Genomic DNA, 12,314 nt, shown 5'->3' on the forward strand with positions numbered 1-12,314 from the left:
GTCTGGTTCAGCTGCACAAACACAAAAACCAGCATTTGAAGTGATCGAAGCATCGGGCAGAACAAGGAACCCTTAAATCAATAACCTCCTCCGCGAACACACAGACCAGAAGTCACTCATGCAGGTTTGCACAAGCCCTTTTTTCCCGCCATTGATTAATATGGACTTCAATTAGATTTTGGTAATTAAAAGAACAAAATAAAAAAGAGCTGAGAATCTGCCTAGAAATTAAAGAATCTTACTTATTTTTCTTCTTATTAAAAGCTTTTGAAATAATATAAACGCTGGATTCTGAGCTACACAAGGGACAGGGGTTCGTGCTCACAGTGAAGTTCAATAGAAATGAAAAGTTTTAGTCCAGATTTAGAGAGATGTGTATTTAATTATTTGTGTCACAGTCATGAGTTACACGTTAAATTGGGGACATCTGTTCTGCTTATAACTTTTGATAAAAGCGATGTTTTTGTTTTAACAATCATAAGATTCTACGCGTGGCTCTCAACCGTTTTTCTATTGTTCTAAATGTCTGACCACCGAGGGGAACAGCTCTGTGACTATTCCGTATTTCCCGCTACGTTATCCCTTGCAACTTACTCAGTGCTTGTCCACCTGAGCACCATCTGAACAGCACGATGATTGATAAATAAACCTTTCCTTACTTGTTTGCCTACTTCCTTTGCTCTGAAGGCACGTTTGGATGACACCACAGTTTGGGTCAAACTTCTCTGTCTTGCTTTCACCAAGAACCACCTTCTGTGTGAAAATGTTCTGGTTTGCGTGTTCCCGTTTCCAAGGAGGAGAGGATTTCCAGGGAGAACAATGTTTTGGACGGGGAGTATTTCAGTGCACACGCGGTGTGGGTCACTCCTCGTTGAGCTGAGATGGTCCCAGTCTGAAGGGCGCGATTCCCTCCCAGCACAGACCATGCTGGGCATTAATTCCACCTGCTGGGCACCTTCCCAGCCACCAGCAGATTGATTTTAGACCAGTCTTGCTGTTCTTAATATCGTCTTGATGGCAGAAGCCTCATCTGTGCCATAACGCTCGTTCCTCGGCTCTGCGACCTCTCCTCAGGTGTCATCGCTTGCAAACTGACGCAATCAACATGTTCTCACTTAAAGGTTTCCCTTAAGATACTCTTTATATATAATGTTGCCTTAAATTTGCATATCTATGTATATACATGGCCACATTTGACTTTCAACACAAGCGTACAGCCAGAGCCTGAAGCACCCTAAGACAGGCCATTGTTACTGCTGTTTATTACTGTTCTGTTACTTTTGTCCTACTGTCCCCATAACAAACCAGGCTTCAGCCGTCATCTTTACATTTACAGCTACTGAGTGAGGTCGTAACTACCAAAACAACTACCAAAACAGAGACATAATGTTTTAATACTCAGAATTTTTAAATTATTTTTAAGTAAAAACGACTCTTCAAATTCTGCCCTTGAACACTGCACAGTTGCCTAAAAATAACCTGCACCATAACCAAGAGCAAATACTATGGCCAAGAATTTGTAAGACTACATTTGTTAGCGTTAGCAGGGAAATCTTAGAGGGTATTACAGTAAACCACACTAAGGTTCATTAAAATTGTAATTTATATGGATTATTTTTACATTACTGTGCAAGAAGCAGCGATGAAAAACCCCGGCAAACACTAAAGTACCTCCGTTTTACGTGCCTGTTCTTAGGAATCTAAACCAATCTAATTGATTTCCTCGAAGCACTTACATTGGGGTAATATTCCATCACCAATAAATATTCCATACGGCCGTCTGCAGTGAATCTCTCGTCCCCCACAATGAAGCGGGCAATGTTGTCGTGTTCCATCAGTGGAATCCTGTAAATGTTCCGCTCGTTGACAAAGTTCTGACGGTTGGCAAAAGAAAAGACTTTCACAGCAACGGGACGTTCATCTAGGGAGCCCTTATAGACGGCTCCGTAGCGTCCCCGGCCAATCAACTGAAAAAAGAGTGTTAATAATTAGTGCACGCAATAATAAATGAAGAGGAAATCCGAGTTTTCACTCTACAAAGACTGTACGCCAACTTTTACACTGACTTACACTATCAAAAGCAGTGAATGTAGCGAATACTTTGTATTGAAATCTAGAATTAGAATGCTGTCAGAAAAGCTATTTTGGAGCTGGAAACCTCAGCACAGGGCAACTTAGATCTTTCTAAATTGATCTGTAGTCTGAATACCCAGTAAATAAATCAGAAATCATCTATTCAGCAGTTTTATATACAGAATCAATAAAATCCATGTGTTCTGTGCTGCTAATTCTCTTATTAAACTTTTGCTTGCTAAATATTTTATGGCATTTATGCCAGAGATCACAGGCATTAAGCTAAATGTTTTAGGTTTAGGATAGCTTCATAAGCTCTACCTTTTTAGGTTAGTAATGACACTATATGCATTTGCAGTGCAAAATGGATCCCAAAAGAGGCAAACAGGTTTTAACAGAAAGGAATAAGTAGTTCCTGACTACCTGTGGGTCTTTATTTTAGCCCCCACTATGTTAGCCAGTCTTTGCAGAACAGCTTTTCCCATCTCCATGGCAACTGAAGAAAGATGCCATCTCTGCTCTAAACCAAAACACCTTCAGGAAGGGGCCGAGTTTCTAAAGCTCAAAAAAAATTCTAACTACATAAGAATTTAAGTAGCTCTTTAAAATTCAAAGAATTTTCAGGAAGACTTAGACAGGAAACTGGAAGGATTTTGTGGAATAGGATCTTTTTGAGGAGGAATGGAAAGCTGAAGGGATTACCAAAGTAATCACAGAATCACAGAATGGTTTGGGTTGAAGGACCTTCCCAGCTCCCCCAGTGCCCCCCCTGCCATGAGCAGGGACATCTTCACCAGCTCAGGTTGCTCAGAGCCCCGTCCAGCCTGGCCTGGGATGTCTCCAGGGATGGTTCATCCACCACCTCTCTGGGTACCTGGGCCAGGCTCTCACCACCCTCAGGGCCAACAATTCCTTCCTCATGTCCAGCCTGAATCTCCCTCCTTTAGTTTAAACCATCACCCCTTGCCCTATTGCAACAGGCCCTGCTCCAAAGTATGTCCCCATCTTTCTTACAGGTCCCTAATGCTTCTAAATGACGATAACACTTCAGCTGGCAGCAGGGACCCCATGTCTGCAGCCTGCGTGACCAGGTGCGACTGCCACGAGCAAAAAGAAGAAAAGCACCACACTCTGAATCTCTCTAGCTCTTTCTACTGATTTATTTCTAGCTAAAAGCTTTTACGAATTCCACAGGTTCTATCCAGCATACCAATTGAAACATTTTGCAGCTTTCTGATGATCCATCTGATGCCAAGCTGAGCAGAAACTTCTGGTTGGCCTCCAGTTGCCATGGAGATGGAGAAATCCCACTGTGAGGGACGACTGTACCGAACGCAGTGCTACGGCAACATACTGCCCTGTCTGCAGTAGATTCTATATTCAATAGCGATACTGAAGCATTTCAAACTGTTACGGTAGGATATTGTACTTAACATGAGTAGTGTCAAGCAAAAAGATGGATTTTGGATGCAACGCTGAAATACAGCGAATTACAATTTCCTCATTACCTCCCATGTTTAGTATTTTCTTCTCAGAGTAGAACATGTTCTAGCTCATACCAACAACATTACTAACAAAACCAGGCAAAATGTAACTGTGGTAACATTTTAAATCTTCTTTTGTTTGTTTCTTCTTCAAACTGTGATTTAGAAGAAAAGGTTACGGGAGCACCAATACATTTCTTTCAGCGCTGTGACCACGAGTGTTACACCAAATGGAAGATGAAGAAACTGAGTTGAACATTTACCTCCAACAACTTTAGATTGTCCAGATCCAACGAGGGCTCCGATGCTGCTGCCTCCATCATGTTCATGCTGTGTAAACCTTGTTTACGGTCTCCTGTGGAAGGAATCAGACAGGTTGGGGTTTTTTTTCCACCATGCTACAAGTGAAAACAATACAAATTACCTGGGACTTGGCAGAAATACGTATTGTGGCTGTGTCATCATTGACCTCCCAACCGGTACCCAAATCTGTGTTTTATGATGTTGACAGAGTGCTGAATGACCCTGGTTTTAGTTGTTTTTCTGCTAAAAAAAATCTGGTTTGAATAAAGTCTGTCTGGAGCTTATTGCCAGCCTAAATCGATTTTTGGGGGTGCTTCCATGACACATATTGTATGGAAGGACATCAATAAAAAAGAGTCCTGCATAATCTTCTTGGAGTCGGTGAAGGTGCTGATAGCTACAAACTTAAGGCTACCGGCTGCACAACTATTTTGATAATTGAATGTCATTGGTAAAAGCTACAAAGCATCTTCACAACCTCACTTAAGCTGTGCTGAGCAGAGGGTTTGCTGAAGTGGTCCCCAAAATGCCAGCGGGGAGAAACCATCGGTGTCTCTGGGCTGTTGTGAAAGGGAGCGCTGTGTACGGACACAGAGCAGGGACCGAAGAGAACGCAACACAGCGCTTAGAGAAATAGTCAAAAGAACAATTAAAAAGAGAAAACAGGCTCGCCAAACCCTACCTGCGAGCATCCTGTATCCAAAGAACAGAGCGGCAATCAAAACAGCCAGGACAGACACAGATGCGAGGGCAATAACTATCGTCTCATCTCGATGGAAAGAATGAGAAGAATCTGGAAAAAAAAAAAAAAAAAAAAAATGAAGGCTTTAATTGTAAATTTGAAAGAATCGGCACAATAAAACAGGGATTGTTATCACAGCAACGAAGTTAAAACACTATGCTGCAATCTGCGCCTTATTCCGCTTTCCTGGTGTGAATGGGGTTTGTAACCTTTACAAGCATTATTAATTCTTTTCCTCAGAATGAAAATCTCCAAGTTTGCTAATAATGCCGCCAATGTGGTGAACAGCGAACATTTTGTATTCGGGTACCTACAACATACATTAGATACAAGTCAATCCGTGCAGGTATTTCAGCACACTTTGCGGTTTGATCTTTTTCCAGGTAGCATTTGATTTTTGTCAAAAATGGAAGTATTTTGCCTTTTTTTTGCCGTGAGGGGGAAAAGGTTTTCAAGAACCAATTTGTTGGTGTCTTGCTTGGTCAGGTTAACGCTTCTCCACGTCAGATCCTGGTCTTGCTTCTTGCAGCCGTATAAAAATTCAGCCACTTTAATATAAAAATCTACTACTGCAGATATCCCTCTGATGTCGGAATCACTGGAATGTGGCGCTACAAGACCTCGTTTACTTTGGCTTCAAAACCAAGATTGGGAACTATGTTTAAACTTGTCTTATATATTGCTAAAAGTACTCCTTAAAAGACTGTAACGAGACCTAACTATTCGAAAACCGCAAAATATAAAATGGCTTAAACTCTGGGTAAAATTTTAGGTGAGACTGAAATACAATTTATCCCAGTCCACATTAGCTGAAAAAACTGATGAGTTCACTTTGCTTGAAGTGCATTTAAAATAAATGAAACGTGATTCGCTTATTGTATTTCCTGGTGTGAACAGACACAAGAGAACCGGGTAAGGGGAAAAAGCAAATTTAAAAGAGGACAGCTTCTATTTTTACATAACCATAATGGTATGAGGAAATAATAAAAAGCTGGTGAAACAAAACACCAGAGAGAATTTCAGCTGCGATAGAAGTATGGGAAAAATCACCCACCAAAACCAACATGCTTGTATCTTATAAACCCTTTTAATAAGAGGGAGCTTGTGCTAATCACGACACCATCAAATTCACATTTGTTCCGTCAAAAGAAATATCATCACTGCTGGTTTTGGTAAATTAGTTTCGCTAAGAAAATAAGCTATTGCCACAGAGCAAGAGTTGTGACTTGCATTGCGAGGAGGTGAAAAGATACGCGTTACAATCATCTAAATGAGGAATTCCAATACACGCTTATATACCTAAAACCACACCGATCACAAAGGAAACGGTCACACCACACAAAGCCATATGAAACACTACACAAGCGGAAGAAGCTGAATAATTGCTGACAGGGAAACTGGAATTTGCTTTGTATTGGCCGAATTTATTTACACTGACAGCCAGTCATCGCCCACCAAGGACAAGCTTACTATCTTTTATTTGTAAATCTGTAGAAAAAGCACAAAACAAACACGATGACTAAAAGAACAGATGGCTCCCAAAAGCTCACAAACAGTGTTATTTCTTCTTTGTATGACTAATAGCTTTTGATGTCATCAGACTATCAAACTTCCTTAAATAGATCAAAAAGGACATGGCACCTATCGACCCAGTTTTAAAACCTTGCAAAGCTTAAGAAAACTCTTATTAGCCAATTCATCTTTCAATCCCTCTCTTTCTTCGGATATGTTTTATCTTCAGCATTTTACAGCAGCTCTTGACTTGCCTTTAAATGCCTAGATAAGAATTGCTAGAAAAGCCAAAACCAGTTAGGACCTCTCAAGGCATTTGCAGAGGTTTGCATTTCCTCTTAGCTATTTTTAAGTAAAATAATACATATTTTATATATACATCCACAAGCCTTGGAATTATTTGGAGATGCACTTTAACTCACCACAGGGCACATCCATGTGGGTCAATAAAAGTAATTACTGACCTTTGAGCAAGTCACTGCTTAAGGATGAAATGATGAATAATAATAAATAAATAATAATAATAAAGAATTAAATGAGAATGTTTAAATAAGAACCAAACACAGAGGTATACAAATTTCTGTTCATGTTTTCTTCCCAGCTCCAGCTGCATCACAGAGCACACACACAGAATTTTGTGCAGAAAGAGCTTGCTGGTCTGAAACTGTTCCCAGCCCCATCCCCGCATCACCGGACTCTGCTTTGCAAGTTTATTTACGACGACAAAACACCTGCCCTATGGCTTCAGTATTTTTTCTGTCTTACCATAGCAGGAACTGCCTTTAAACAAGCATAACTGCTGGTCCATAATCTGAGTTTTCTGCATCGTTACCAACATTGGGGTGTTTCTTCAGGGACAAATACAAACCTAACTGTCTGACGCTAGCTTCATATTTCAGAACCAGCAACACTAGTAGCTTAAGATTATTCCCAACCCAATGTATAGCATAAAAAAACCCAATAGCATATGCTGAGCAGAATTAGCTGCGGACTCCAGAAAATCCAGTGATGAAGGAGTTGACTGCAAAGCCAAATTCTGCCCACACATGTTCGCAGGAGATATCGGCAAAGCTTCTTCAGGCTTCTGGCACCGAAAGCAGAATGTACCATAGGTGCTTGTTCCATCGCTATTTGTATGTGGGGGTTTTACTTCCAACTTCCACCTAAGCCCCATGAGCTAAACCCAAAACACAAAACAAAAAATTAAAACCAACTGTTGTAAGGCCCAAAACATGTGAAGAGCCAACTTCTCACCCCCCTCGGCGGCAAAGGGAGAGCACCACACGTACACACTTCTATCTCGAAACATTTCTGCCGGTAACCCTGACACTAGTCGACATTTTTCCGATGTCCACCAATGCCATCACGAAGAAATATCACAGTAAATAGTGTAACAGTCTTTTTTAAGCAAAAGAAACAAAGCAGGACTGATGAAAACAGCCGAGCTCCTCCAGGCTGGGGAGCAGCTGGTAACCACCAAGCCACCCTTCCCAGAAGCGTCCCGACCTCGCCACCAATAAAGGGCTTGTTGTTGGCTTCCAAAAACGCAAGTACAACAGCTCCTGTGTACGGAGAGAATGTTGTCAGAGGTACACAGGACTAATTGAGAACGGATTTCAGAGCAGAGAACGCTCCTGCGAGTGGGCAGGAGTGAGTCATGGGCCGGCCGGCCTGGCCGGGATCCACCCGCGGCGCCTCCTGCGCAGCAGCCACGTCTCCCTCTCCTCTCATCGCTGCCCTCAGAGTTTCCAAACACTCGGGCAGCATCTTTGGTGAATTTATTAGTTAAGCTTCCACATTGCCACACACGGAGGCTGGCTACGGCTGCTGTCCTGATCTTCCCCAGGAGTGACACAGAAGGAAGAATGCTGACAGTGCTAATGGCAACAGGAGGGATAATATTTTTCCTTCAAATTAAATCTTCCACTATAGACATAAGCTTGTAATATTAATTAATGCAAAAGTATTCCAATTTGTGCCTATGCTTCAAAAAGCTGCTTCTATTATTCCTCTGTAATTTAGCTTTCAAAAATTAAAGCCTCTTTCGTATGCTTCCTGTTTCCGTATTTAAAAATTAGCACTTATCCCACTACCAGAGAACATTTTGAGAACTCAGAGAGAAAACCAGGTAAGCACAGCAATGGTGAAGGAGTCTGTAAACACAAAGAGCTCTTCCCGGCGCCACATGGAGGATGTACCACGGCTGCACCTTCCTCACCCACCAGCAAACACTGTGCAACTTGAAGGGGAAAGGGAGCTGGGGGTCCTGGGGACAGCAGGATGAGCATGAGCCAGCACTGGGCCCTTGTGGCCAGGAAGGCCAATGGTACCTGGGGTGGATTAGAAGGGGGTGGTCAGTAGGTCAGAGAGGTTCTCCTGCCCCTCTACTCTGCCCTGGGGAGACCACACCTGGAATATTGTGTCCAGTTGTGGCCCCTCAGTTCCAGCAGGACAGGGAACTGCTGGAGAGAGTCCAGCGCAGCCACCAAGATGCTGAAGGGAGTGGAGCATCTCCCGTGTGAGGAAAGGCTGGGGGAGCTGGGGCTCTGGAGCTGGACAAGAGGAGACTGAGGGGTGACCTCATTAATGTTTACAGATATATAAAGGGTGAGTGTCAGGAGGATGGAGCCAGGCTCTTCTCGGTGACAACCAGTGACAGGACAAGGCGCAATGGGTGCAAACTGGAACACAGGAGGTTCAACTTAAATTTGAGAAGAAACTTGTTCCTGGTGAGGGTGGCAGAGCCTGGCCCAGGCTGCCCAGGGGGGTTGTGGAGTCTCCTTCTGTGCAGACATTCCAACCCGCCTGGACACCTTCCTGTGTAACCTCATCTGGGTGTTCCTGCTCCATGGGGGGATTGCACTGGATGAGCTTTCCAGGTCCCTTCCAACCCCTCACATTCTGGGATTCTGTGACCCCACATCCCCTCCACCCCAATTCATCCTCCCCCTGTGGCCGCTCCAGACAAAGCATCACCGAACCCACCGCTCCCAGCGCCATTGCGCTGGGTCAAGAACCAAGGTCTGTGCTGTGAAATATTCCAGCCTGGCCGACAAACTGTGAGGAACCCATGCAGAGTTTTCACATTTCCTCCTTCACCCTTAGGCAGGCCTTGCCCTGATACTAAAATGAGAAGGCACAAAGTGAACAGAATGGGAAATGAGAAGGAAAGACAGTATCCTCCTGTCGCAGCTGGAAACTGTCCTGAAAGCTCCTCTCTACCCCATCTCCAAGGGGCTTGTGCTGGTTGGACTAAAAGCGAGCTAATTTTCTTCACGCAGTTGGAAACCCTTCTTTTTCATAGCTAATACTGGTGTTTGGATTGACTTTGAGAACAAGATAACACCCCAGGACAGAGTTGATGTTTTTCTCCAAGTAACCTTCCAGTGTTTCCAAGTCGGAACAAAGAGAATGTGCGAGTTCACTCTTATCTGAGCTGTTGTCCGAGAGCCAAGGTCTTTCTGACCTCTCTGTCCACGGGTGTGAGGCAGCTGGGAGGAGTGACATGATGGGACGGACCCTGAGCGACATCCAGACCCATCAATGACAATATTCCGTGCCATTAACCTCAGGCTTTGTATTTCGGGAGACTCAGGTTTTCTGGCTGGGGAGATGACGTTCTGGTTCTGCTCCATTTCAGTTTGCCACGTTGTAAAACTAGGAAACCCACGGGGAAAAATGTCATTGTGTAATTAAAGGCTTTATCACAACACAAGCACACACCAGGAGATGGCCTTAAAACTGTGTGGGCAATGATGTTGTTTCCTTCTAATCTTTAAACGTTTGAAGATGAAACCTTGGGCTTTGAAATGTTGTTTTAATGTTGTATATTTACATGGTGGTGATCGTATAACAAAGGACATTTACACACAAATTTCCACCAGCTCTCTCTATTGCTATTAAAGCTTCTCGTTCTATTTATAGAAATCTGCCTGCTCTTCATGCAAATGACTCACAGCTGTGTATCTGTCACACAGTAGTAAATACCTAGAAAATAGATGTGTGTGTTTAAGCATTGTATAAAAACATTTTAGAGAAACTTACAATTATTCTACATAATGAAAACCAGTTTTAAAAGTAATTACCTATGTTCCCACAGAATCTCTGGTATCATTATACCAGAAGCCACGTGGTCTCACAGCCGATAGATACCAAAATGTTAATATTCATTTAAACTGCCATATCACCAAGTAAGTAGCAACATCAGCCTCCAACAAATAAGAAAAACAGCATACTCTAAGCGTCACAACACAACAGTTCCATCTGATCCTTCAAAGCCACTACAGCTGTACGACTGATCAAAGTCAGTAAAATTACACGGGGACTTGAGGATCTGCCCGTACAGATTGCTTGACAAAGCAGCAGAGTCTTCACGCCGTCCTACAACTATTTCTTTGATGTGATAGATTCAATATGTTCATTGCCAATCTGTTGCACGAGTTGCTTTTCCATTAAAGAATCTTAAGGATGCTACGGATGAAGGAAAGCTGATGGTTCAGTCAGCAGCGCAGCACAGGGTGGAATCACGGAATCGTTTGGGTTGGAAGGGACCAGAGTCCAACCATTAACCCAACCCTGGCACTACCCCATGCCCCTGAGAGCCTCCTCTCCTAAGTGTCCCCAAAAAGCCCTGGATGGGAGGCTGGTGGGACAACAGGGCATCCAGCTGCACATGCCCGCAAACGGGCACTGCCCTTCGGAAAAGGCACTTCCCCAGCTTAATTAAGTCTACTTTCTTTTGAAGTGGCCTTTCTTTACACAGTGACCCAGTGTACGACAGCGATAAGACCTCGGCCCATTGACAAAGCATACAACGAGCCATCTTTTCCAGGGGGCCGTAGATGGCTCAGCGAGTTTCTACACAAAGCTTACATCAAACGGAGCCTAGGAATCAGCCCCGACTGCATCCTAGCAGTGCGTGCCAACCAAACCAAAACACCTCCTCGGGTCTCTTTTCTCCTCTTTTCTGGACAGTCATGGACATTTCTTTCCAAGCAACACCATTCATTCCTGATCCAGCACTCCACAGCAAAGGGGGCTCGGCCTTCATCACGCTGCAGCAAGTGGCCAGATGGATGCAAACACAACTCCGACTGTTTCAAGTTAATCTTAAATTCATTCAGAGCAGGGAAGAAAAAGCCAAAGGAAAACAAAGAACAAACAGTAAGCAGAGAACGTGTAGCCAAGAAATATGTTAGTAGCCTTTTAGAAACCATGGACCTAAGTCAAACTTTCATATATGCAAACAAGAATCCCAATCACACAGCCTTCTACAGCGATTGAACTAAACACATTTAAACCCACATTTTTAGTTAAGCTGGAACAACAAGGTCAGAATTAAGTTATATTCTACAGACCTGTCTAATGAAGTCCAGCAGGAGCTATGGCCAGTTTTCTATTAAACTCATGCACAGCTGAGCACAACGAAAGGAAAAATATAGTATTTCCTAAAAATGTTTTGCTGTTCACCTAAAATTTAAGGGGTGCATGTCTTAAAACAACCGTCATTCTAATTCTGATTTATGAGCTTGTCAGCTTGAAGTGAGGCTGCATCCTTCTGTTTGTTATTTATTAATAGTAATATTAACTATTTATTAATATTTTGCTTGACAGATTATCAATAAAATTAAAATACATGTCCAAATTTTGTAAGGAGATGGTATAAGATGTAGATGTCTGATACCCGTCAACGTGACCACCTTCAAAACTTAAAGCAAAGTTAAGGAGCGCTGTTTCACATACAATTTTTGGAGGTGCCTGAATGCACAATGACGTCACACAGACGAAAGCACAATGGGAACTGTATTTTTTGTAGGAGATGGTGCAATATTCTTTAACAAAATAATCCCGCCAAGGCAGTTTTCTTTTGTAACTGGAAGCTGAGCAAATCCCTGTTTTCTAGTCTACCGGCTTAGATGAAGCAGAAGATTTGCACCTAGTTCCATTCATTTCATTATTTGAAGAAAACATCTAAATAGTCACTGGCGTGTTTCCACTTTGCGCTTAGCACCATTATATTTGGCTGATTTTAACTTTTTATATAGAATCTTACACACTTCTTGTCGTGGTGTGTCCTGTATGACATGTCTTTTTATGTTTGTTTGGTGGGTTTTTTCCACATCGGAAGAGCTAAAATTTGGCTGTGAAATTTCTTTTCCACAAGGTGCTCCAGAGGAACCCGGAGCCAGGCTGTGTGTATT

The 12,314-nt window shown here is 42.9% G+C and overlaps 1 protein-coding gene across 2 annotated transcripts in view; it reads right to left on the reverse strand.

The window, feature by feature from the left end:
* BMPR2 (bone morphogenetic protein receptor type 2) overlaps positions 1–12,314 on the reverse strand; it is an 88,744-nt gene that overhangs the window by 18,730 nt on the left and 57,700 nt on the right. For both annotated transcript variants that reach the window (XM_065069491.1, XM_065069490.1), the window contains exons 4-6: positions 4,543–4,653; positions 3,821–3,912; positions 1,737–1,967 (exon numbers count right to left, since the gene is read on the reverse strand). In XM_065069491.1, coding sequence (XP_064925563.1) covers positions 1,737–1,967; positions 3,821–3,912; positions 4,543–4,653 — 434 coding nt within the window. The remainder of the gene's footprint in view (positions 1–1,736; positions 1,968–3,820; positions 3,913–4,542; positions 4,654–12,314) is intronic.

This window comes from Columba livia, chromosome 7 (assembly GCF_036013475.1).
Source record: "Columba livia isolate bColLiv1 breed racing homer chromosome 7, bColLiv1.pat.W.v2, whole genome shotgun sequence".
NCBI lineage: Eukaryota > Metazoa > Chordata > Aves > Columbiformes > Columbidae > Columba > Columba livia.